The sequence below is a fragment of the Jatropha curcas genome, chromosome 1 (genome assembly GCF_041381405.1).
Source record: "Jatropha curcas cultivar XTBG-Jc1 chromosome 1, XTBG_Jcur_1.0, whole genome shotgun sequence".
Classification (NCBI taxonomy): Eukaryota; Viridiplantae; Streptophyta; class Magnoliopsida; order Malpighiales; family Euphorbiaceae; genus Jatropha; species Jatropha curcas.
In genome coordinates, this window is record NC_143151.1 from 4,754,814 (window position 1) to 4,776,819 (window position 22,006).

At 32.0% G+C, this 22,006-nt stretch overlaps 3 protein-coding genes across 3 annotated transcripts; all 3 read right to left on the minus strand.

Moving 5' to 3' along the window:
• Nucleotides 1-896: 896 nt before the first annotated feature.
• Nucleotides 897-1,589, minus strand: LOC149498856 (transcription factor TCP14-like). Its single transcript, XM_089718638.1, has one exon. It carries the CDS (start codon nucleotides 1,587-1,589, stop codon nucleotides 897-899), a length of 693 nt encoding a protein of 230 aa, XP_089574764.1.
• Nucleotides 1,590-8,534: 6,945 nt separating this feature from the next.
• SETH2 (UDP-Glycosyltransferase superfamily protein) lies at nucleotides 8,535-19,000 on the minus strand. Its single transcript, XM_012209362.4, has 9 exons — nucleotides 18,861-19,000; nucleotides 16,878-17,029; nucleotides 16,202-16,774; nucleotides 14,045-14,199; nucleotides 10,345-10,435; nucleotides 10,086-10,202; nucleotides 9,885-9,988; nucleotides 9,423-9,513; nucleotides 8,535-9,237 (listed from the first exon to the last, which is right to left on the minus strand). Exons 1-9 carry the CDS (start codon nucleotides 18,877-18,879, stop codon nucleotides 9,139-9,141), a joined length of 1,401 nt encoding a protein of 466 aa, XP_012064752.2. The 5' UTR covers nucleotides 18,880-19,000; the 3' UTR covers nucleotides 8,535-9,138.
• Nucleotides 18,608-21,593, minus strand: LOC149498857 (uncharacterized). The gene is made up of 2 exons (XM_089720500.1): nucleotides 21,452-21,593; nucleotides 18,608-20,782 (listed from the first exon to the last, which is right to left on the minus strand). Exon 2 carries the CDS (start codon nucleotides 20,721-20,723, stop codon nucleotides 18,888-18,890), a length of 1,836 nt encoding a protein of 611 aa, XP_089576626.1. The 5' UTR covers nucleotides 20,724-20,782; nucleotides 21,452-21,593; the 3' UTR covers nucleotides 18,608-18,887.
• Nucleotides 21,594-22,006: the final 413 nt, after the last annotated feature.

Genomic DNA, 22,006 nt, shown 5'->3' on the forward strand with positions numbered 1-22,006 from the left:
AAGCGCGGTTTGATGATAATGTTCACATTTGCTTCTGTTTCTCCTTTGATGAAATACTGGGTAATTTTGACATAGCTTTCCCTTTATTTCATAGTGTGTTTTTGAGCATCTACTATGACAGAATTTCCTCTCCAATTTGAAATCTAATCTTCTGTTGCTTGATTAATTTCCCTCTCCAACTTAAGTCTATCTTCTGTCCAACTAATATTCTAGGCTATTTGCTAGCTGCAACTCCACAAGATAGAGTAACCTGCTGCTACTAGAATCATAATGATGGTTTGGATATTACGAAGCACCAAGTCATTTTTACTTTGCACCAAGTCTTTCTACTTGATGAACTACTGAAACAAAATCTATCTGCATTTTTGGTTGTTCATTTCATGCAACTTCAGCTGAATTTTGATATGCAAATAAACATCATAGATTAATTTGTTCAACCACTTCCACCTTAAAACAAAAGTAGTTTCTTTTGATAGTTCATTCTTCCATTCTTGGAGAATACTATATTAGCCTCCAGGTTTCATAAAATACATCACTTATTACCTTAATTACATATTTAATATTTCTATTAAGCTCAACTAAGTAGGGAGCAACAGCATCTTTATCTTATCATTATTATAATAATTATTTTTTATTGTATTAATTTATAACTAAAAAGAGCATAAGGGAAAGATAAAAAATGATTATATAAAAGAAAAGAAAACAGAGCAACAAAGAATCAATGGACAAAATAGGGTCAACTTTACTACTAACAAAATGATGTTAATGAATTATCCAACATATAAAAGCCCAATAAAAGTTTCTCTATACCCTTGAACTAGACCACTATAAGTTAACCTATTTGCATTGCATCTCCTAGAAACAGAGAGAAGGGAAAAGAAAAAGATCAAAAGCATTCATGGTTCTCTCTGCAACTGCATCAACAAAGAAGTGAAAGATATGGTAGGCAAATTCCCATCTTTACCAGGTAAAAATTCAGATTCACCCCTTAATTCTTTTCTATTCCTCTCTTGATCTCCCATTCTTGGCGTTCTTGTTGGTGGTGCCGGTGTTGGTAACAGTGAAGAATCCAAAAAATTTGAATATTGAAAAATCCCACCAGAAGCATTACCAGAAGAGTTTGAAGATTCAATGTTTTTTGGTTTTGATTGCTTTAAGGAAGCATTTGTTGAAGGGACATCGTGCAAAGATGAATTTTTTGCAGTAATTCTTAAATTGTCATCACAGGTGGCAACGGAGACGGCGGGGGTCGCTCTGGATGGGAAGTGGGAGGGCGGCACGTGGTCGAGCAACCACTCAATCGTTTGACCATTAGTACGGTGGCCCAGTTCTCGGGTCAGTTGGAAAATACGTGCGGCACAGTCTGCCGGAATTCGCACACGTGTGTCACGGCCCTCCACCTTCTTGTGGCGGTCCTTAGAGCGGGGTTTGTTGAGATTAAAGAGTAGTTCCTGGGTTTTGGTGGTGATGGTGCCCGTGGCTGGAGTGGTGGCGGTGGTGGTGGTGGAAGTTTGAGGGAGGAGTTGTTGGGTTTTGGGAAAATCTGTAAAGATTTGTGGTGGGCCTATCGATATTGCTTGAGAAACCATTATTAGGGAAACAAAGGAGAACACGTTAGGGTTTATAGAGTTCTGATTTCGAAGGGAAAAGTCAGATGAAGGTTTTGGGGTTTTAAAAAGGGCACGATAAACAGGCATTTATAAATAAAAAATTAATTAATTAAAACGAGGAATTGGGCCTAATTTCTTAACTGCAAATTTCAACTAAGTTGGACTTGGGCAAGGATAATAGTAATTATTTTTCCTTTCGGTGAATAGTTTTGGCACAAATTGTGCCTGGCACAGCCAGGTGGACTATGGTAAAAGGACAGTAATGCCCTTGCAGTTTATTTTGTGATATGACGTAAAAGGACAATAATGTCCTTAAAAAATTTAAACAGTTTGTTTTATTATACATCGGATATTATGAGTTTCAACTGAGCGGATTTTATGAGGACCGTCACCGTCGACAGCCATGCATGGTGGCCGGAAATGGAATCAATTAAGAAAGTTGTTCTTTATATATTACAATGATGAGAATTTTGTGAGAATCTCAGTTTTACTATCAATTTCTATAAATTTTATCAATTTCAATAAAGCCCTAAATTTACCAAACTTAAACCCAAATTTCAATCCATAAAATCCTTCCGCCAAATCAACTTTAGTTCATAAAAAACTATAAATTCAAGCTTATCTCAACAAGGATTATATGGCCGGAATCGTATTCAACCGGAAAATTCAAAAACAATAAAACTTGAATTTCTTAGTACCAAAAATAGGAATTCGATTGACCGAACGGTGACCGAATATAGACTTCCCGTAACTAGAGGAGTATTTCGCTGTTTTATTTTTGTTAAACGATCGACGACCGGAGTTTGATTGGAGAAAGAGAGGCAATAAAGTCGACTTCTATGGTAAGAGGCAAACAAAGGAGGAGAGGAAGAATAAAGTAGAATTTTCTCTCTCATCCCAAACTATTTATAGTCCGATTTGGTCTGATTTAAATTCGATTCGATTTGAATTATAAAAGCATGTGTTTCTTTTGTTTTCTAACGGTTTAACTTGTAGTATTAATTAGATTAAATTAAGAAATAAATGTATTAATTGATCTTTACATACTTTCCTTGATCGTTAGAAAACTTTCTATATCCATTGAAATGATGATTATCTTAACATAAGGCATAATTCTAGGAATTGAGATTCAATGCTTTAATTAATAATTAGCATGTAATTAATCAATATCAAGATATTTCAAACCATTAAAATATAATTATAGCATTTTTAATTACAAACTAGCATTATAATAATAATAATGTTTGGTCTCATTCCTCGTTCCCCAACTTCCAGGTAGCGAAGAAGAAGCATTTTAGCATTCACCTATCCGTTCTTCTTTATGGAATACTCAAGTCTAGTGAGAACTCAAGTCGATTTGAATGACTTGTCATTGCACAACAAGCAAAGGATTGGGGATTTAGTGGTTCAGATCCAGATTATCATACCTTGCTGTTCATTTTACCATCAAAACGACGCGGTTTTGATGTAGGGAGTTTAAATCAACCCACAATCAAAACAATCATTTATGTTAATTATCATTTAAATTCTAATTGTATCATAATTATAGACATTCTAATTATAATTAGTATTATAGTCGAACTTAATATTATAATAACTTCTATTATACGATTATATATAACTATTATAATTATCACAATTATTCTAATAGTGCTATAATTATAAAATTTCTAATAATCACTAGTTTATATGCAAATCTATTCGTAATATAACAATATTACATATTAGCATAATTAGATTATTCATTTGTCTATAAGGTTATTAATCCTTTTAGTATTGTAATTATACTTAGCATTATAATACTTAGTAGATATAATGCCTAGTATTATCAAAGAGAACTATTTTAACTTAGTTTATTTAGCTATAATTATAATTATAGTCATAATTAATAATTATACGAGTATGCAATATCACAGAATATGAATATGTTTGATTATAAATTAGTAATAATTGAAAATTCCGTGATTATAGTAGTATTAGAATGATAATAGTAATTATAATAGGCATAATAATATAATAGAAGTTAGTATTAAGTTTCGTTATAAAACTATAATTATAATTATAATTATACTTGTATACAATATTGTTAGAATATGAATAAGTTTGATTATAAATTAGTAATAATTATAACTTTATAATTATAGTACTATTAGAATGATAATGGTAATTATAATAATTATAATCATATAATAGAAGTTAGTATTAAGTTTGATTATAGTATTATAATTATAATAATTATTATAATTATAATTATACTAGTATAAATATTGTTAGAATATGAATAGTTTGATTATAAATTAGTAATAATTACAAATTTTATAATTATAGTACTATTATAATAATAATGATAATTATAATAGTTTTAATCATATAATATAAGTTAATATTAAATTTGATTATAATGCTAATTATAGAATGTCCATAATTGTGATGCAATTAGAATGAGAATGATAATTAGCATAGTTAACATGACATAGTTTTGGTTGAGAATTAATTTAAACTTACGATATCAAAACTACGTCCTTTTGATCGTAAAATGGTTATTATTATTATTATTATTATTATATAAAATAATACTAGCTAGTAATTAAAAAGGTTATAGTTATATTTTAATAATTTGAAATATCTTGACATTGATTAATTATATATGCTAATTAAGGTATTGACTCTCAAATCTTAGAATTATAATGATTAAGGGAAGTATGTAAAATCAATTAATACATTTATATCTGATGGATATAGAAAGTCTTCCAATGATTAAGGGAAGTATGTAAAATCAATTAATATATTTATTTCTTAGTCTAATCAATTAATGCATAATAATCATAATAATCTAATCGATTAAGTTAAACCGCTAGAAAACCAAAGAAATTAAAATTTTGTGATTCAGATCGAATCGAATTCTAAACGGGTCAAACCGGACTATAAATAGTTTAAGGGAAGAGTAAATGTCATTTTTCTTCTTCCTTTCCTCCTTTGTTACGTCAAGCGACTCACTGTCTGTCCTTTCCGATCGAACTCCAGCCACCATATAACGTGAACAAAATTGTAAAATACACCTCTAGTCTTAATAAGTTTATTTTTGGTCATCATTTGGTTGATCAAGTTCATATTTTTGCAGACTAAGAAATTCAATTTTTGTTATTTTTTAGTTTTCCGGTTGGGTTTTGCAATTCTGACTACATTTCTTATTGAGGTAACCTTGAATTTATAGTTTTCTATAAAAGTAAACTTGATTTTGTATTCACTTAAAGATTTGGTGAAAGATTATGCGAATTGAAATTGAGTTTGAGTTGGGGTCTTTTGATGAAATCGATAAAATTAATAAAATACATTTTTCTCTTTTCTTTACTTTGATCTCCTTACTTGTAAGTTTCGTTGGCCTGTTCCTCGAGTGTGGCAATATTCAAATCTATCTCCTGGCCCTAGTTTAAGACCCTTTTAAGACTTCTTGCTTTAAAGGAAAAGAGTTCCATCCCCTTCCTTTCCTTCTTTCCATATAGTACAGTATGCTCTTAAAGAGACTTGCTCCTCTTGTTGATTACGTAATTAAAATAGAATAAAAGCTCAAGCAGTTCACGTAGCAGTAAATTGATAACAAAACTAAGTTCGTCATGAAATTTTCATTGTTTTGATATATAGTGAGCAAGGTTTTGGGTCAGTTCAATTTTCCAGTCATTATGCACGGTGGCCGGCGTCAGTTCGGCAAGTAGTTGGCAACGGCAAGGACAACAGTGCACTTTCATTTTGTAGTTTAATTTATAGAGGGGTCTTTCTCACTTCTCTATGCCTAATAAACAATTAAATATATTAAAGGCATTATGGATAATTTACATTTACTATACACAGATTGTGCAAGTCACAACTAGCACTGCCCATTTCCCTTTTTTTTTTTAGGAAAAGGTAATATTTTCTGTAATCTATATCCATATATATCTATAATCTATCTATCTATAACTTGAACGTTGCGATAAAAAAAAAATGCTCCTACTAAATTTATGTATTAATAAAAAAAATATTATTAAAAATTTTAATTTTATTTTCATAAAAATTTTATTGTCAAATTATAATAATATTTATAAATATTTTCTTTTCTTAATAAGTTATTTAATTATTAAATTTTTTTTACTACTTTATAAAAAATTTTTCTTCTATTTTGTGAGTACTCATAGATTTTTAGAATATAAATTCTCCATAATATTATAATTTATAATAAAAAAATTAATAGAAAAGTGTATATATATATATATATATATATATATATATATAATTATATATATAAATTAAATTGTACTTACTTAAATTGAGTAGAAATCAACTAGCACATACAGTGTTTAATGTATGTTCAAGAAAATTAGTATTTGCAAAAGTGAGAATAGGGAGAAGAGAATTGAAATTATCAAAAATAATTTTAGTAAGTAAAACTTCTTTAAAAATTTTAATTTTATTGATTGAAAAAATAAATAAAATCTTTTTCTTAATTAAATAGAATAATAATTGAAATTCAAATACATTCTTTAATTATAGAAATTACTAATTAAGTATAAATTTTTAATTTAAATTGATTATACTACTAATTGAATATACATTTTAACTTTTTTAGAAAAAATATAATTTTTAATTTTAATTTTCGGTATAATAAGTTTAAAAAGCAAATTTTTTTTTTAATTTTTATGACCTATTGTTGAAGTTTTGTTCCGTCTTCTAATCATATATTATTTATCATCTTAATATATTTATATAAAATTATTTTATTATGCAAATTTTATTTATTTTCAATATTAAGAATTTCTTTATTTTAATTATCAAGTATTTCGCAATTAAATATACGTCGGATAATAGCTTGACTTATTATTGTCAATCATTTATCCGATATCAATATTATTTTATATTTTATTAATCTTATTTGTTATCAGTTATAATTCAAAATCTAAATCTCTAAATCTTATTTTGTATTTATTTATAAAATGTTATAATCTTAAGTCTAATCATTATTTCGTATATTTAATTTTTAAATTTTAAATTCTTTAAATCTTATTTTGTATTTATATATAAAATATTATAATCCTAAGTCTAATCATTATTGTATATTTAATTTTTTAACTTGTGTTCACTAGCATAAATTGATTTAACTATATATTTATTATAATTACTCTTATTTATTTTTTAATAGAAAATTCATTATTTTCTATAAAAAATCATTATTATTACTTTTATTCTTCTGTATTATTTTTCTATTTTATAATAAAAATAAAATTTATAAACTGTCATAAATTTTTTTCGATTTTTAGATTTATCCATATTTTTATTTAAATTTTATGGAAAATAGCATGAATATGAAAGATAATCAATTTATAATAAATATTTTATTTAAATACCAATTGTTTTATAATCTATTAACTATTATGTTCAATTATTTTGTAATGGGAATTAAAATAATAATGAGAATTATTCTTGATAAATAATAAAAAAATTATAAATTAAACAACGAATATCTACGACAAGAATCAATAATCAATAGGTGCAATATATGTTCTAAAATATTAATGTTATATATAGAGAGACTCAAATGTCAATTAAAGATATAATTGTACCATTACAATTAAATATTAAACTGAATTTAAAAATAAACATGATAAATCATATAAAATTGTGAATTAAATAACAAGTTAACGTGCAGACGTTCTTAAATACTATTTATAATTAAATTTTCATAAGAACTGTATCCAATTTATTCTTTTATAGACTACTTTAATTCGCTCTGTAATGTTAGGGAAAATCTTGTTTTATTTATTTATTTATTTATTTTTATCAAAATCTAGAGTCAATTAGAAGGACTTTTTTTTTCGACATTGAATTAGAAGGACTTTATTTACAAATCACTTTCAATTAGAACTATGATTAGACCCATCTGTATTAGTGGGTGAAAAAATCTCGCGGCCAAAAACAAAAAAGGAAAGAAAATATAGGGCTGAAAATAAATTAAATGATTTGTGAATTTTTCGATATTTAGTTAGGAAAAATCTTGTTCTAACTTATTAGACAACTACTAAGTCAGTTAGAATTTATTTATGAAACTCATTTAACAAACAAGCAAAGTTCGATTTTATAAAAGCTCGATTGTCAAATTCGAATCAAATTTAATTATACATTTCATTAAATGGTAGCTCAATTCTGCTTATTTACAATATTGAATCTCATTTAAAATTAAAAATAATAATGCTTATAATTTTGGTTAAATTGAAACACATGGATAAAACATATATGGTATTTATTATCATGGTTTAACAGCAGAAAGTATTATTTATTTGAAAAAATATAATAAAATTAACAAAAAAAAAAAAAAGTGCTTATAACTTTCATGCAGTTATGTTTGTGAGAATTAAATAGAATTTTGATTTTTACTCTTAATTATTAATTAATATTAAAATAATGTGACATTATTATTTATATTTTTGATTAAATTTAATAAAAATTTAGCATCAACAAAGTTTATTGAATAAAGTTAATATTATGAATTTGATGATTTTACTTTTATTTTTATGCGTAATGTTTAGATAAATATATTTAATTAAGCATTGAATTATATGAGAATAATTTTGCTTGATTATTATGTAAAATTTCTTCCTTAAATTTCCAAAATTTTCACTAATAAAAACTTTATCAAAACAAAAATTATACTGTTTCAGAAAAAAAAAAAAAAAAAAAATCAATCCATGTCAAGAGAAGGTAAGAAAAGGCAACATATGATGCTTTTTTTTTTGTTTAATTAGGTTTTTACTACTCCTTTCTTTCTCTTTTCTTGTTTTTTTCTTAAGAAAGGCAGTTTCATTACTTCTACAGATGCAGACACACTGCTAATTGAATTAGAATTCTTAAAATAAAGATAAATTCAACGGGAAATAATACCAATCCCATATCCCATATTAAAATGGTTAACTGACTATTTCTAAGAAAATGATAATAAAATTCAACAATCATGAGGCTATTATACAATAGTCATTTTCCCCTAATTGAGGTTGAAGCTGGAAGCGTCTACCCTTTACTGGACCCACTCGACGAGAGCAGGATTTAATCTTAGCCTAGTGGGATGAAGATATTTGCCATTTACATATATTACAAATAAAAAAGAAGCAGCAAAAAAATGAAATGTCGTGTGGCTACTGTACAATAGCCATTTTCTATTAGAAATCGAATCAAGAGGAATGATCCATTCCATCTTCATCCACCACTGCTCCTGAGGGTAATAATGCAACAACTGGCCCTAAAATGTCTTTGTGATCTTCTATTAAAACATCAGTATTATCATAAAGTCTTTGCTAAGAAAGCATTATATTAGTTCTTACAACCAATGCTCAATGGTATAAGCTTCTCCACAAAGTAAAACTCGGTCGGTTAGTCTTCTTTTAACTCTCTTCCCTCTTCAGGTTAATGTCAATTACATAACAGCTGCAATGTTTCAAACGCAATCTTTCCTTTTCTTGCAGAAAAAAGATATGCAAGAAAAAAAATCGAGTCTTCAAATATATCATTTCGAGCTTTGACCATCGCTGAAGTTCAAGAACCTCTCTCTATCTTGGTGATTAAGAACAGTGAATTCAGGTACTTCTTCAATATTCTCTGCTGGCTAATTGAATATAAAAAGAAAAAATAAAGATTCAAATATAATACAGAAAACAATATTCAGTGTACAAGTCCCAGACACAAAAATGAAGAGAGGATCAATAATTTGCATGTAGAACAAAATTACTCCAGAAGGCAATAACATAAAAAACAATCTTCCAAGCAGAAAAGCCTTAAATGAGGTTTTACCTGCCATAATTGCACTATATGCAATAGCAAAAAATCAATGATCATAACCAAGCAGAAAAGCTTCCCTGCCCAAGCACCACATGAGAGGTACCTAATAAACAAACATGCAAGTCTAAGAATTCTTGAAGTTTAACTGACTTCAGACACTTAACATCGCACACCAGTAATATAACTTCCAAATTGCAGTATGAATTTAGAGAGGAGAACCACGGCAGCGGTTCAATTGTATTAAGCGTCAAAGGACAATAGTATTTTAATCAAATCATTATGATTCCAAGCAACTATATAGTTCAAATACTAAGTTTGTATCACAAAACCACCAAGTATAAGTACTTTGAGGTTATTGGCATGAAAGTAGTCTTAAAGAAGAAAGCTCAACGAGACAGCACAGTAAATCCATCTTAACTGGATTTTTACTAAATGAGTGTCCTCATAATAATAAAGGATTTTGCAATTTCTTACCGTGAGAGTCGTTCCAAAAATTTTTGATTGGGACATTTCAAAGCACGATCATATACAATCTCTGTCCGTTTGGCCACATCATGCCAATTGTAGAGTTTCTTCATCTAGTCAGTAAACATTAAGCAAATATTGGCAATTGCACAGGTGGTAAAAAAAATATCAAAAAGGTAAAAATTACCATAAGCAATTATTTTCACTTACTCGATCATGCATAACTTGTGGGTCAATTTTTGGAAGAATAGAAATTGCTTTTCTAATTGCTTGTACCATATCACCAGGATCAGGTTCTGCAAGTACAATCATGTCATCTGGTAGAACCTACATGGAGAGTCAACTGGTTACATTATTTAGAATTTGCAGAATTTAATCACTCCAGCATGCAACTAGCTTAACCTTTAAAACTATTGACCATCAATATTTATATCAACCAGATTGAAGAAAAAAGCCTCATGATACATGCCTCAGGGACACCTCCTACTCGTGTACTGACTGTCAATAATCCACAACTAGCAGCCTCTAATATTGCTATGCAAAATGCTTCGGTTAAAGAACTGTCAAAAGTGAAAAACATATGAGACAGCAAGAAAAAAATATAAGACATAATTCAAGGATAACTAAAGGTGAATTGATGGGACAACAGAATATCTGCAGTAGTGAAATTATTCAACCTGACTTAATAACACATGCATCCCCACATATTACTGCCATGCGAGTTTCGGTTGTGCTCTCTTTTGCTTTTTTCATGTGTGTTGTAGTCCTAAAAGCCAGTCAACATTGAATAGTCAAGAAGGAAGCTCAGTAATTCCATGTCCTAAAAGCCAAGACATAGGCACGGACACTCATTTGGGTGCTAGTAATAGGACCAATATTAGATCATATGATTCATTTCCACTACTTTTAATTTATTCAGATTGAATTCAACTGTTCAATTATTCTACTTTCCAATTCCTTTAACAAAGAGCCGAGTGGTCAGAAACTTGGACCTGTATGAAGATTTCGCGGAATCTTCACTCTTTGTGGTTCACTAGCCAAAAATCTCTTCAAAGGGAAAAGAGTAGATAAAACTTACAAAGAGCTGCATGATCAGAAACTTGGACATGGGTGAAGATTTTACAGAATCCCGAATCTTTGTCGTTCACTAGCCAAAAACCTCTTCAAAGGGAGAAAGAGTAGATAAACCTTCACCATCACCCCCATCCTAAATCCCCAGAACCAAGATCCCCAACTAATGATCCAAAATTCAGCACAGTTTTTACAAGTCAGCATTGGCAGCTTCCCCTTTCAAGATTAATGTTGGCACTTAATTGAACAGCAAAAGCAATGCCCAGAATTTGTGGTTCTAGCCTTTTCATTATTAATCCTGTTTCATCCATTTCTTGATGATTACAAAAATTAATTACTTATATAATATTAATTAGTATTAATTTCGGATAGCCGTTTATGCCTCGTCTTGTGTTTCCTTGAATAAATCAAGGATCAAGTAACCACTATGGGAGGATGGCTGAGAGAACACTGAAAGAAGAGCTTTTGAAGAAATAGATCCTCTGTCCAGAAAAGAATTTCCCGTGCACTATACTTCTTTCGAAAAACCTTAAAGGCTCAACTCAAACCAAGCATAAAAGAAAAGAATCCATATAGACAAACCCAATTAAATTTGAAGTGTGGCTTAGTTGAATAAGGTGAACCTGGTCTTGAAAGGGAGATCCTGCTCATGATAAAATATAGTCATGCCAAGTCTAATTTCCCATGTTTGCCCTTTGGGCATGCAGGAACTTAGGCCGTCAGTTATGCTAAGTCTACTCCAGAGCTTTGCTAGATTTAGTAGATGCTTTATACTTGAGATCTTACTCATATCACTCTTTTGTAAGTTTTAGTTGCATTGCTAGCAACAAGTATTTAAAAAGGGACCCACACTGATAAGTGTTATTTTTATAGTATTTTTAATATAATTTCTATTAGGATTTTTAGTAGTTTTTATTACTTTAGTTAGCTTTTTATTCAGTTTTATTTATATTTTTCATCAAAGCTTCCTTGAAACATAATTTGCTTAATCTTAAGGAAATTTGTAGGATTTTGGCACAAAAAAGAGCAAAATAAAGCAGAACACTTAGGCTCTAGCACGCCCAAGCCGTGCAATTCAGCACGCCCGTGCTGGAATCAAGGAAAATCAATATGGAGACTCAGAGCCTAGCATGCCCTAGCCGTGCTAGATGGCACACCCGTGCCACAGATTCTTCTCTAGACGTGCCCCTGAGCACGGCCCGTGCTGAACCATCCTTAGAACTCAAGCTCCGGCACGCCCTGACCGTGCCGCCCAGCAAGCCCGTGCTGCGAATTAAGTTTTATTTTGGGTTGCGAATGCCAGCCAGTCCTTACTACATACATGGGCCCACATAAGATGATTTCCTGACGTGCGGATCAACTTCTAATCTTATTTAGGCGCATAGGGGAGTCCTAATTGAGAAGAAATTCCAATTTCCTATTTCCAAAAGGTTTCTTTCTTAATGAAGACTCTATTTCCTAAACGAAGTCGGATTTTCTCCCAGGAAGTTTATATAAAAAGAGAACCAATTCATTGTAAAGATATCTCTAGTTTTAATATCTTTTGTTCTATTATTTTTCTCTCTTTAAGACTTCAAGTGATCAAGCATTGTGTTAAGATTCAAGGAAGTTGTCCACGTTATTTGACTAATTTTTATCTCTAAACTCTTAATCTTGTTTTTACTTTTCATTATTCACATTGATTATGGAATTATTATCAAGTTTAATTGAGTTTTATTTAATTACTATGTCGAACTAAACTCTCATACTAGGGATTTGATGTAGCTTAATTTCTTTTCCAATTTATAATATTAGATTTATTTTTCTTTGTTCAAAGTATAATTTATTATTGAGCTTAATGCTTCCAAGCAGAGTTTCTCCCATGGATTGATTTATTTCATTAATTACTATCGGGAGAATGGTTTTTGATATGAAAAATGTAATAAATTACATGAGAATAATAACTTGATGTGGAAGCTATATGGTTTGACTCATGGGGTTTTCATAAATTAACAACCTTAGATTATAAATTCATAAACAAACCATAAACTTAATGATTTAATTCATGTTTGATTGCACTATTGGAAGATAGGTAATTAGACCAGGTTAAAATAGCTAACAATACATCGGGAGAGCTTGTTAGTAATTTTAGGGTTGTTTCCCTTACTTGAACAATTAAAATTGATCAACGAACTAATAAAATAAATTGGATAGAATTAAGTGAAATCAAAATCACAGTAGTCTTTAATCTTTGATTTCTTTTAATCAAAAATTGCTTGCTTGATTTCTTTTTATTATCTTTATTTGTCGAATTTAGTTTCTTAAAATAATTTCCCTAAATCGCCATTTAAATAATAGTAGGTTAACACAATTTCAGTACTTGGTATACAATCCCTGTGGAAACGATACTATTCTCATTCTATATTACTTGTTGCGATTTCGTACATTTGCGAAAAGCACTGTCACACACACACAAAAAAAAAAAAAAAAAGAGAACTGCTTATCGTATAGGTATCAAAGGGCTCAATGTACCATATCTAAAAATGACAAACACTTCAGATGCAATTGCCAAAGCCCCAGTAAAGTGTTAAGTCCAGTTATTGACTATAAACCTTTATTTAAAGGACAAAGGTGAATTTCTATCAAAGGAAAGAGATACATAGACAGAAGCAAGAAAGAAACAAGATGCATATGCTTGGAAAGAGCAAGAAACAAACCCGATAATCATGCAGTATACTAAAGAAGCTCTTTTGAGCTAGAAGTTATGCAGTAAAACTGGTACCTTTTTCATTGGTCCAAATAAAACTAAAAAGAGGGGCAGATAACTGAAGTCTTTCACATTTCTTTAAGTAGAACTACCATGTGCCAACTTACTTGCCCTGTTTTTTGCAACAAGACCCCTACCAGCTAAGAACAATTCAGATTTTGCTATAGTATTTATATTTGCATAAAGACCAAGCCTATAACAACCCCAGCAAGTTCTCATGACCATCAGTAAAATCTATCAGCTGACTCTGGAATTTAATTTAATTTTCATGTTGAAGAACTCTGATTTCAATATTATCAAACTACCAAATCAAATAGTGCAAAATATATCCAAATTTGAGAATCTTTTGTACCTGTTTAAAAATATATGGCCAGAAATCAGGACAGACCGAACATGAGCATGTGGCACAGCGCCCAACATTTCAACTCGATCTTGAAGAGAATGCTTCTCCCTCATCTCTTCCAGCCGCACACGTTTAGGTCCATCTCCACCAACAACAAAACGAACCTTAACACATGTTTCCCAATGAGATGCTAGGAGCACAATAAACAGAAAGATAACGAAATTCACTGCTGAAAACAGTCTTCTCATGTGAAGATAGTTTATAAATATTCACAAATAAGAATAAGAAGAAAAAGCATATTTAGATTGAAATCAACAAGCAGGGCTAAGCCTAGTTACAGATTCAAGACCATATATAGTTCATATAGTGAAACATCCCCAAAGTTCTACATCTTTTTAGGCGCAGATGGTATGACTCAAAATGAGTTTCTATCTCACGTTTAGCTTTTCAAGAGTGATTACTTGCATGGGCAATCAACTTCTTCACTTCACTGTTCGTTTATCTCATCTTTCTCAAAAAACCTACCTACCCTTAGAACAGTGTGATCGGATGAGGTTTCTATTATTACCCATGGAAACACAGCACCCTTACAAGCACATTTCCATTGCAAGAACGACTCGAGATATTCAAAGAAAGGCACAGCGTATGCCTTGATGTTTAAATCAAATCAAAATCAAAGTAAACATGTGAAATTTGAGAATTCAGGAAATGAAAAATAATCACTTAAGTTTGCCAAGAGGTAGTTTGAGTTTTGTGAATATAAATGAAGCATCCACAAGAGAATTACTTGTAGATAAATCATTCAAAGTGTTACATGGAGAAACCTCATTGACTTATTGACATCCTACCGGTCAAACCCATAGAAAAATATCAAGTAATTAAACTTTTAAATTGTAACACTATTCTTAATTTTGAAAAGGGAGTCTTAAGTACAATAGGTAAACAGCTTCACCTTCTATTTGCAAACAGCTTCACATTGCCTACTTGTTCTACAAGCGGAAATGGGATTCGGATCCATGACAAAGCAACCTTACCATTACATCAAGATTCAAAAATAAGTATGATACATGGAAAATAAATTCTCAAATTTCCATGAGAAAAGAAAAGGAATGTGAAAATCTTAGTTCTCCCAATATAAAGACCTTATTTTTTACAATTTGTCCACAAAAGTGATATTTTAGACCCAAAATTCTATTTGTCTTCCTCAGCTGATTCATAAAGCTTAGGGCTCAGCATAAGTGAGAGATAACCGGAAAACCGACTCAAATTGACTGGTTCTGTTCGGTTTTGATTTGGTTTTTAACAGAACATGCTGAATGTTTTTCACTTAGTGGCTAACATTTTTTTTTCCTAACCAAAATAGCTAAAACTCCCCAAACTAACCGACCCAAACCAGACGAGCCAGTTCTTATAGAGTCAGTTTCGGCAATTCTGCTGATCGGTTCTATATTGGTCACCTGTTTTCTCCTCATTACGGTTTCTGTTTGATTCGGTTCAGAAATCAAACCAACTGGTGCGCACCATTAATAAAGCTCATGTCCTAAAGGAAGGAAATCATCAACCCTGCTTTACACATTTGCTAAAATTCCTCCTTTTATTGATGAAAGATATTGAGAAACCACAAGAAAGGCGAGCACAATAATGAGAAACATGGCAATAGTGTCCTTTGAATAAAGTGAAAATAAAATTGCAATGATAGATATTGTGGTTATAAACAAGAACAAGGAGGAATATTCCTACAATTCAAAATTTACAGCTAAATTATGTTAATTCTGTCAGGACAAAAATTAATAGTTGTATTTGAACAACAAAAATGCAAAATAGCATATCCTTGCCAAGTAAAACTAGTGAGATGAAGGTATATCCTTCACCAAAACTATTGATACTTATTTCTTTCCTTCTTTTTCTTTGGGAAGTCAGGTGTCCAGGCGATGGGAGATGCTAGTAGATTCATTCATCTATCAATAACTTGACTTGCATATTCCACCCAGTATCAACCTCATGCAATTATCAAACACCAAGAATCAAAAGTCATGCATGGGTAACTCTTTGACCAGCGAGTCCGATAAGGAACGCCTGATCAAGATGTTTTCCATTAGTACAACTTGCTTGTAAAAATAAACAACTGTCCAGCATAAATGCAATATAACAGTTCGAAATACTCACATTTGGATGCAAACGACAAACTTCTGGAATGACTTCAACAAGCAAGTCTGCACCCTTTCGATATACCAGTCTACTTATGACAACAATGACAATTTCATCACCACCAGGTCGCTCTGGGGAAGGCTTGAACATTGCAGTGTCCACAGCATTTGGTATCACAAAGACCTTTTCTGGAGGAAGACCTGATCGTAGCACCGTGTTTTCCTTGCTTGTATGAGAAACACATATGGCCTGAGTTACATCTGCTAAAGTAAACTGCAATACCTTATTCATGTGGATGCTTCCAACATCAGCAAAACCATAAAGTGAATGATCAGTGAAAACAACTTTGTAACCCATAGTACGTGCATGCATCAAAGCTTCATGACATAAAGTTGAGAATGCTTGATGACCATGTACCAATGATATTTTTTCTCGAATAAGAATGGTCCTTATAATTGGAAGTGTCCCATAAAAAGTTGGTAAAGTGTTCTGCATAAGAAATGGTCTCCATGGTACATAGTAAACTTTCAGCCCACCAGTCATGTATCTCACCCCAGCGCGATTACCATAAGCATGAGTCATAACCACCACCTGAAAATTTATGTAGTTAATAGTTTATGCAATCAACAATATCTAAAACCAAGGAAATCAATTTGATGCTGCTCTCTGGCAGACAGGAGGCTGAACCTCTGACCTTGTGACCAAGCTTTAACAGGCACTGGGAAAGGTAATAAATGTGGTTTTCCACACCACCAAAGTTGGGATAGAAAAAGTCTGAAACCATCAAGATTCTGTGCTTCTGATTATCCATCAAATCGATCAGTACCTTGCAGCAAAAGTAATCTCCTGTTTATGACAAGAACAACAATTATCCATGAGGCAAATGAAGGGAAATACACTAATAATTAATAACATCGTACACAAATAATAACAATAATAATACCCTAACATTGGCGCTATTTCTGTCACAGAATACTTGAACTTTTTACTTGATTATCAGAAAGATAGTTTCAGAAGCAGTGTAAACCAGTTTAACAATCAGCACAAATCTAGAATCTTAAATCGTGCAGAATTAACCCAACGGGAGTAAAAAAGCTGCAGAATATATAACTAAAACAGAGAAATTCTTGGATGCACTGGCTACATGTCCATCCTCTCTTAGACTAATGTGGGATCCACTTTCCATAGCTCAGTGAATCCCACATGAATGTCAATACAAGGTGCCATATTTCCATATGCACTGGGTGTAAACAATTCCTCATTCAGACAGGGGAAAGCTCAATAAATTACAACAGCACAAGTTCGAATAGCATATACCATGAAAATATGCAGTCTTAGAGGGAAAAGGGAGAAGGGGAAGGGAGAGAAGGACAAAGAGTTTGTATGTGAAATTAAACAAAACCTAATATAAAAAGCTAAGCAATGCATTTCACTGGCTTCCTATACAGTTAGGAATTTTAGACAATGGATTTGACATCAGTCATCCCATTGGCTTTCTCTACAATTACATCATTCTTAGACTATGAATCGACCAACAGCCATTGTACTGCTATAATGGAGTATTAGGCTCCAATACTATCAAACGGACCTGGTGTGACCAGTAACACAAAGGCCACAACAGCTGTGACCACTATTGGGGCTCAAAAGAAATCAGCCAGCTCCATCGCCTATATCTCCTGGCATTTACAGTCAATTCGAACAGCGATTTTCAGTTTTCATTCAGATCACATCCTGCAAAAATCTAATTGCATAAAATTGAGGCTAGATTTCACTTAAGAAACTTCACTTAGTAAAGAAGCAAAAATCTTGTGAATAAGAGTCTCTATATGAGCCTTTTAACATTTTCCTCAAGCGAGTTAATTTGGACTATCATGTTTTTTACTTGTTTTGGTAATTTTTTTTATCAAACTTCAAGCATTTGATTTATGCTGATACTTGTGGTGGATCCACTAATACCTTACATTAGTTTGCTCAAGCATTCCATAATTTTAGTGAACTCTTACAATATATTTTTCAATTTTTACCAAAGAAACAGAGCATAAAGACAAGCCACAACTAACAGCTGTAACAACCCTGTTTCCACCACATAGAATCGCAATTGAAATCCATACTTTAGATCCTACATAATGAACATTCTTTTTCGACATGGAAAAATATAAAATCAGGAAGAAAAAGCATCTTCCTGTCGCAGTTCTATAAAATTGGTCCGAAGGTATTCAGAGAATATTTGGTATTATTTTCAGTATCACAACGCTAGTACCATCTTATGAAAAACCAAGCAGTTTTGTAAATCAGAATATGATCACCTATCAGCCAATAGAAAATTTTACTGTCCAAGATTTTTTTCGGTTCCAAGTTCCAGCATTTGAGAGAGAGAGATAATAACAGAACCAAGTGCCACCAACACTGATAAAGCAAATAAACTGAGAAAAAAAAAAGCAAATATTATATAAAAGTTTTCTCTCAATAACAAAGGACAGATGCCACTCAAACCATATTCATCTTGAACTTGGTAATAAAAAAAGCAAAACAGGGAAGGAGATCTTAAGAAACATTGAAATCGCCTTATGTGAAAAAATGTCATTTTTAACTACACGAAATTCTTAACATCAGCCTACAATCAGTCTCAAAGCAACCCAAAACAAGCCACAAAAACATTATATGGTGGCATAACAACCTCTTGTTCCTAGTTGCATTTAGAACCTCAAGTAACTGTAGGTTTGCTGTTATGAGCTTCTCTTGCTTCAAGAACATCTGGGCAGTATCGCTGCATAAGAACTTCAACCTGGTCAGCAAATGACTTATTCCCATGTTCACCAATGTGTTTGACCATTTGGCTCCATCTTTTTCGGCATAAATCACCCGACCTATGTTCCAGAAGACTATCCCAGTCCACATCTTCCATGCAACACGCATCCAAATCATAAAGCGCAATCACAAGGTTATAGTCATCCACATCAAGCCACTCACCTTGAGCTACCATAGGAGATGTTAATTGGTTATACCATTTAAGACAGCACGTAGGAGTAGTTCTAGTACCTAACTGGTCACTAATTGCTGTCCAAGATATATTATCCCGCAACATCCCATGTTTGCTTTTTTTTACTTCCTCAAGAGCTTTCAAACGCAAATCCTTATTCACTAAATCAAATAAATTTTGGTACTCCTCTTGAGACCATCTTCCTTCTTTCCTATTTTTAAGTTTTATTCTACGCCATGTATCTTTCACATGAAACCTATGTTTGCCAAGTATCTCAGCCATAGTTTTCCAGTCAGAACCATATTTCTCATGGAACTTCTGCACAAATTCAACCTCTTCCGGAGTCCATTTGCGTTTCTTATCCCTTTGAAACAAAATATGGGCTCGATAATAGACACTCGAATGAGGTCTCCAAGGTAAGGCCGCTCCTATTTCCTTCCAACAGTTTTTAACTTCAGGATATTTTTTACAATGCAAAACCATATTTAGACCTTCTTCACCCAATCCATGAGAATCAATGTAGTTCAAAACAGCCACTTTAACCATCTCATCTTCCTCAGGTGAGAATCGCTTTCCTTGCACCAATTTGTCTTTTTGAGTCTCCTCATCACTAGGACCATCAGAAGAAGGGAAAACCTCCACATTTTCAGAAAAACTTACTCTCTTAGCTGTATTTGGTGTAGACTTTTGTGATGAATTAGTATCCTCAACACCTCCACCCATTTTCTGTTCTCTATCACCATCTTTTCCTTCCATACCATCATGTTTTTTCTTTTTCTTCCTCTCCTTCCCTGAATGATTAACCTTTTTCAAGATATTTTCATCCAAGCATTTGCTTTTACTTCCAACATCTTCATTTATTAGACCAACACTACCAATGTCCTCTCTTTTGCGCTTCTTCTTATCTTTTCCATCCGCTGCCTTACGGGCATGAGCTCCTACCTTCCCATCTCCCACCTGATTTTCAGCTAAATCTATGCTACTCACGTCCTCTATTATTCTATTACTTTCGTCATTAACTGTCTCAGCCGTGATTTTTGTTGATCTACTGTCCAAATTCACATTATGCTGCCCCTTCTTTTTCTTCCTCTCCTTCCTTGGATCCTCAACATAGACATGATCCCTTCCATTTTCAACCTCTTTTCTGTCTGTTGCACTTTTAATTACATGACCATGAACCACATCTTTGTGCTTTTTCTGTTTCTTAATTTTTGTCTTTCTTTGATCTACTTCTTTGCCATTAATCATCTCAGAAACATTTTCACTATTAGAGATTCTATGCCTGTCATCCATCTTTTCCATTACCTGAGATTCTACGTTGGCACTACCTTGCCCTGACTTTCTATCCTTATGCTGCCTCTTCTTATTTTCTATCTCTTGATTATTTAGTCCACCCTCAATATTAACAGTCTCAATTTCAGTATCACTTGGTTCAAAATCATTGTCATTAACACCAAAATCCTTTACTTTATTTTTTTTATCTTCATTACAAAAACCTTCCTCTGCGTTGTTCTTTTTCTCTTTCTCGTGCCCTTTCTTCCCAACACTCTTTGTACCCATATAGGCAAAGAATTTCCCTCTAACCTTCTGACTGGTTACCGCCAATCCCTCACGAAAATCTGAAAACAACACAGATACACAGAGAGAAGTCAGATAACCAGTCAGTCATTTAATAATCTAATCCCTTTTGCATAAACTTCAAAATTTGCAACCTTTTTGCTTAAAGCACCAATTCAACAACATAGAAGCATCCATCATTCAAACCATTTGCAGCAACCAGCAAATGCAGTAGCACAATGCACATTCTATTATCTAGAAAACCAAAATCAAAATCCTAAAATCAAAATCCCTTTCCTAATATTTCCAAATCTCCAAATAATTCACCCTAAAAAATTTCAAAGCCTCCAATTCAACATTAAACCCTGAAACCCCAAACAACAGAAACCTAAAACCCTAAGAAACTACCTTCCAACTTAAATCCACGCCAAACCCAGAACCTCTGGCCTGAACTACGAGAAAGACATCAAAAATATATATATATGCGTAAACAATGTTCCAAATAGACTTCGACAATTGCTAAAATTCATGGGTAAAGCTATACCCACTTAGGTAAAAATGGAATAAGACATGCAGTACTTGTAACTGAATCAGAAACCAAATCCATATAAGCACAAAAACCAGAATAATAATATTGAAAATCTACATTTAAACATATAATTGAAGGTTGAATCAATCCATCGAAGAAGCACAACAATAAAACAAAAAGGACAACACTATTTTAGTTTTACCTCGTCAAGGAAACAGGCTCCGAATTAGCAACCTGACACTGAACCAAAGCGCGATTTGGATTTTTCCAGAAAGAAGAAAAGTAAACCTTTTCGTACAGAGACGCACAGGGAATTAATTTTTTCAATTATTGTAACATCGTCGGTCTAGCACGGAGACGCACGGCGGAAGATACGAAAATATGGAAGAGAATATAAAGGGGGCGCATCGATTGAGAAATGGGATCTGAAAGGGCAGAGAGGGGGGAAATAAAGGAGGAGTTAATGTCGTTTGGTTTTTTTTTTTTTTAACTCACTTCTGCTCCGTGCTTGTTGTCGTTCAATAGCTAAAGTCCAAACACTGTCGTTTAGCGTTTCTTTTTCTCTCTCCCCCTAATGCGCGAACAATCAATTCATTATTAATTCATTATTTTTTTAAGGAGAAAAATTAATTCATTGTTGGAATATAAAATGTCGACCTATATTTATCTATCTATATAAATATATAAAAGTCGAAGCAAGTTTGCTTATGCTACATAATATTGACAAATTTAGTTTATGATAACATTATAAATGAAT

Bases quoted from the DNA above. Each gene is read 5' to 3' on its own strand.
- LOC149498856 (XM_089718638.1), bottom strand. From the start codon at position 1,589: ATGGTTTCTCAAGCAATATCGATAGGCCCACCACAAATCTTTACAGAT.
- SETH2 (XM_012209362.4), bottom strand. The intron at 14,200-16,201 runs GTGAGTATTTCG...ACATGTGTTAAG, and splicing joins TTTGTCGTTTGCATCCAAAT to GTTCGTTTTGTTGTTGGTGG. The intron at 10,203-10,344 runs GCATGTATCATG...CTCTCCATGTAG, and splicing joins GAGTAGGAGGTGTCCCTGAG to GTTCTACCAGATGACATGAT.
- LOC149498857 (XM_089720500.1), bottom strand. From the start codon at position 20,723: ATGGGTACAAAGAGTGTTGGGAAGAAAGGGCACGAGAAAGAGAAAAAG.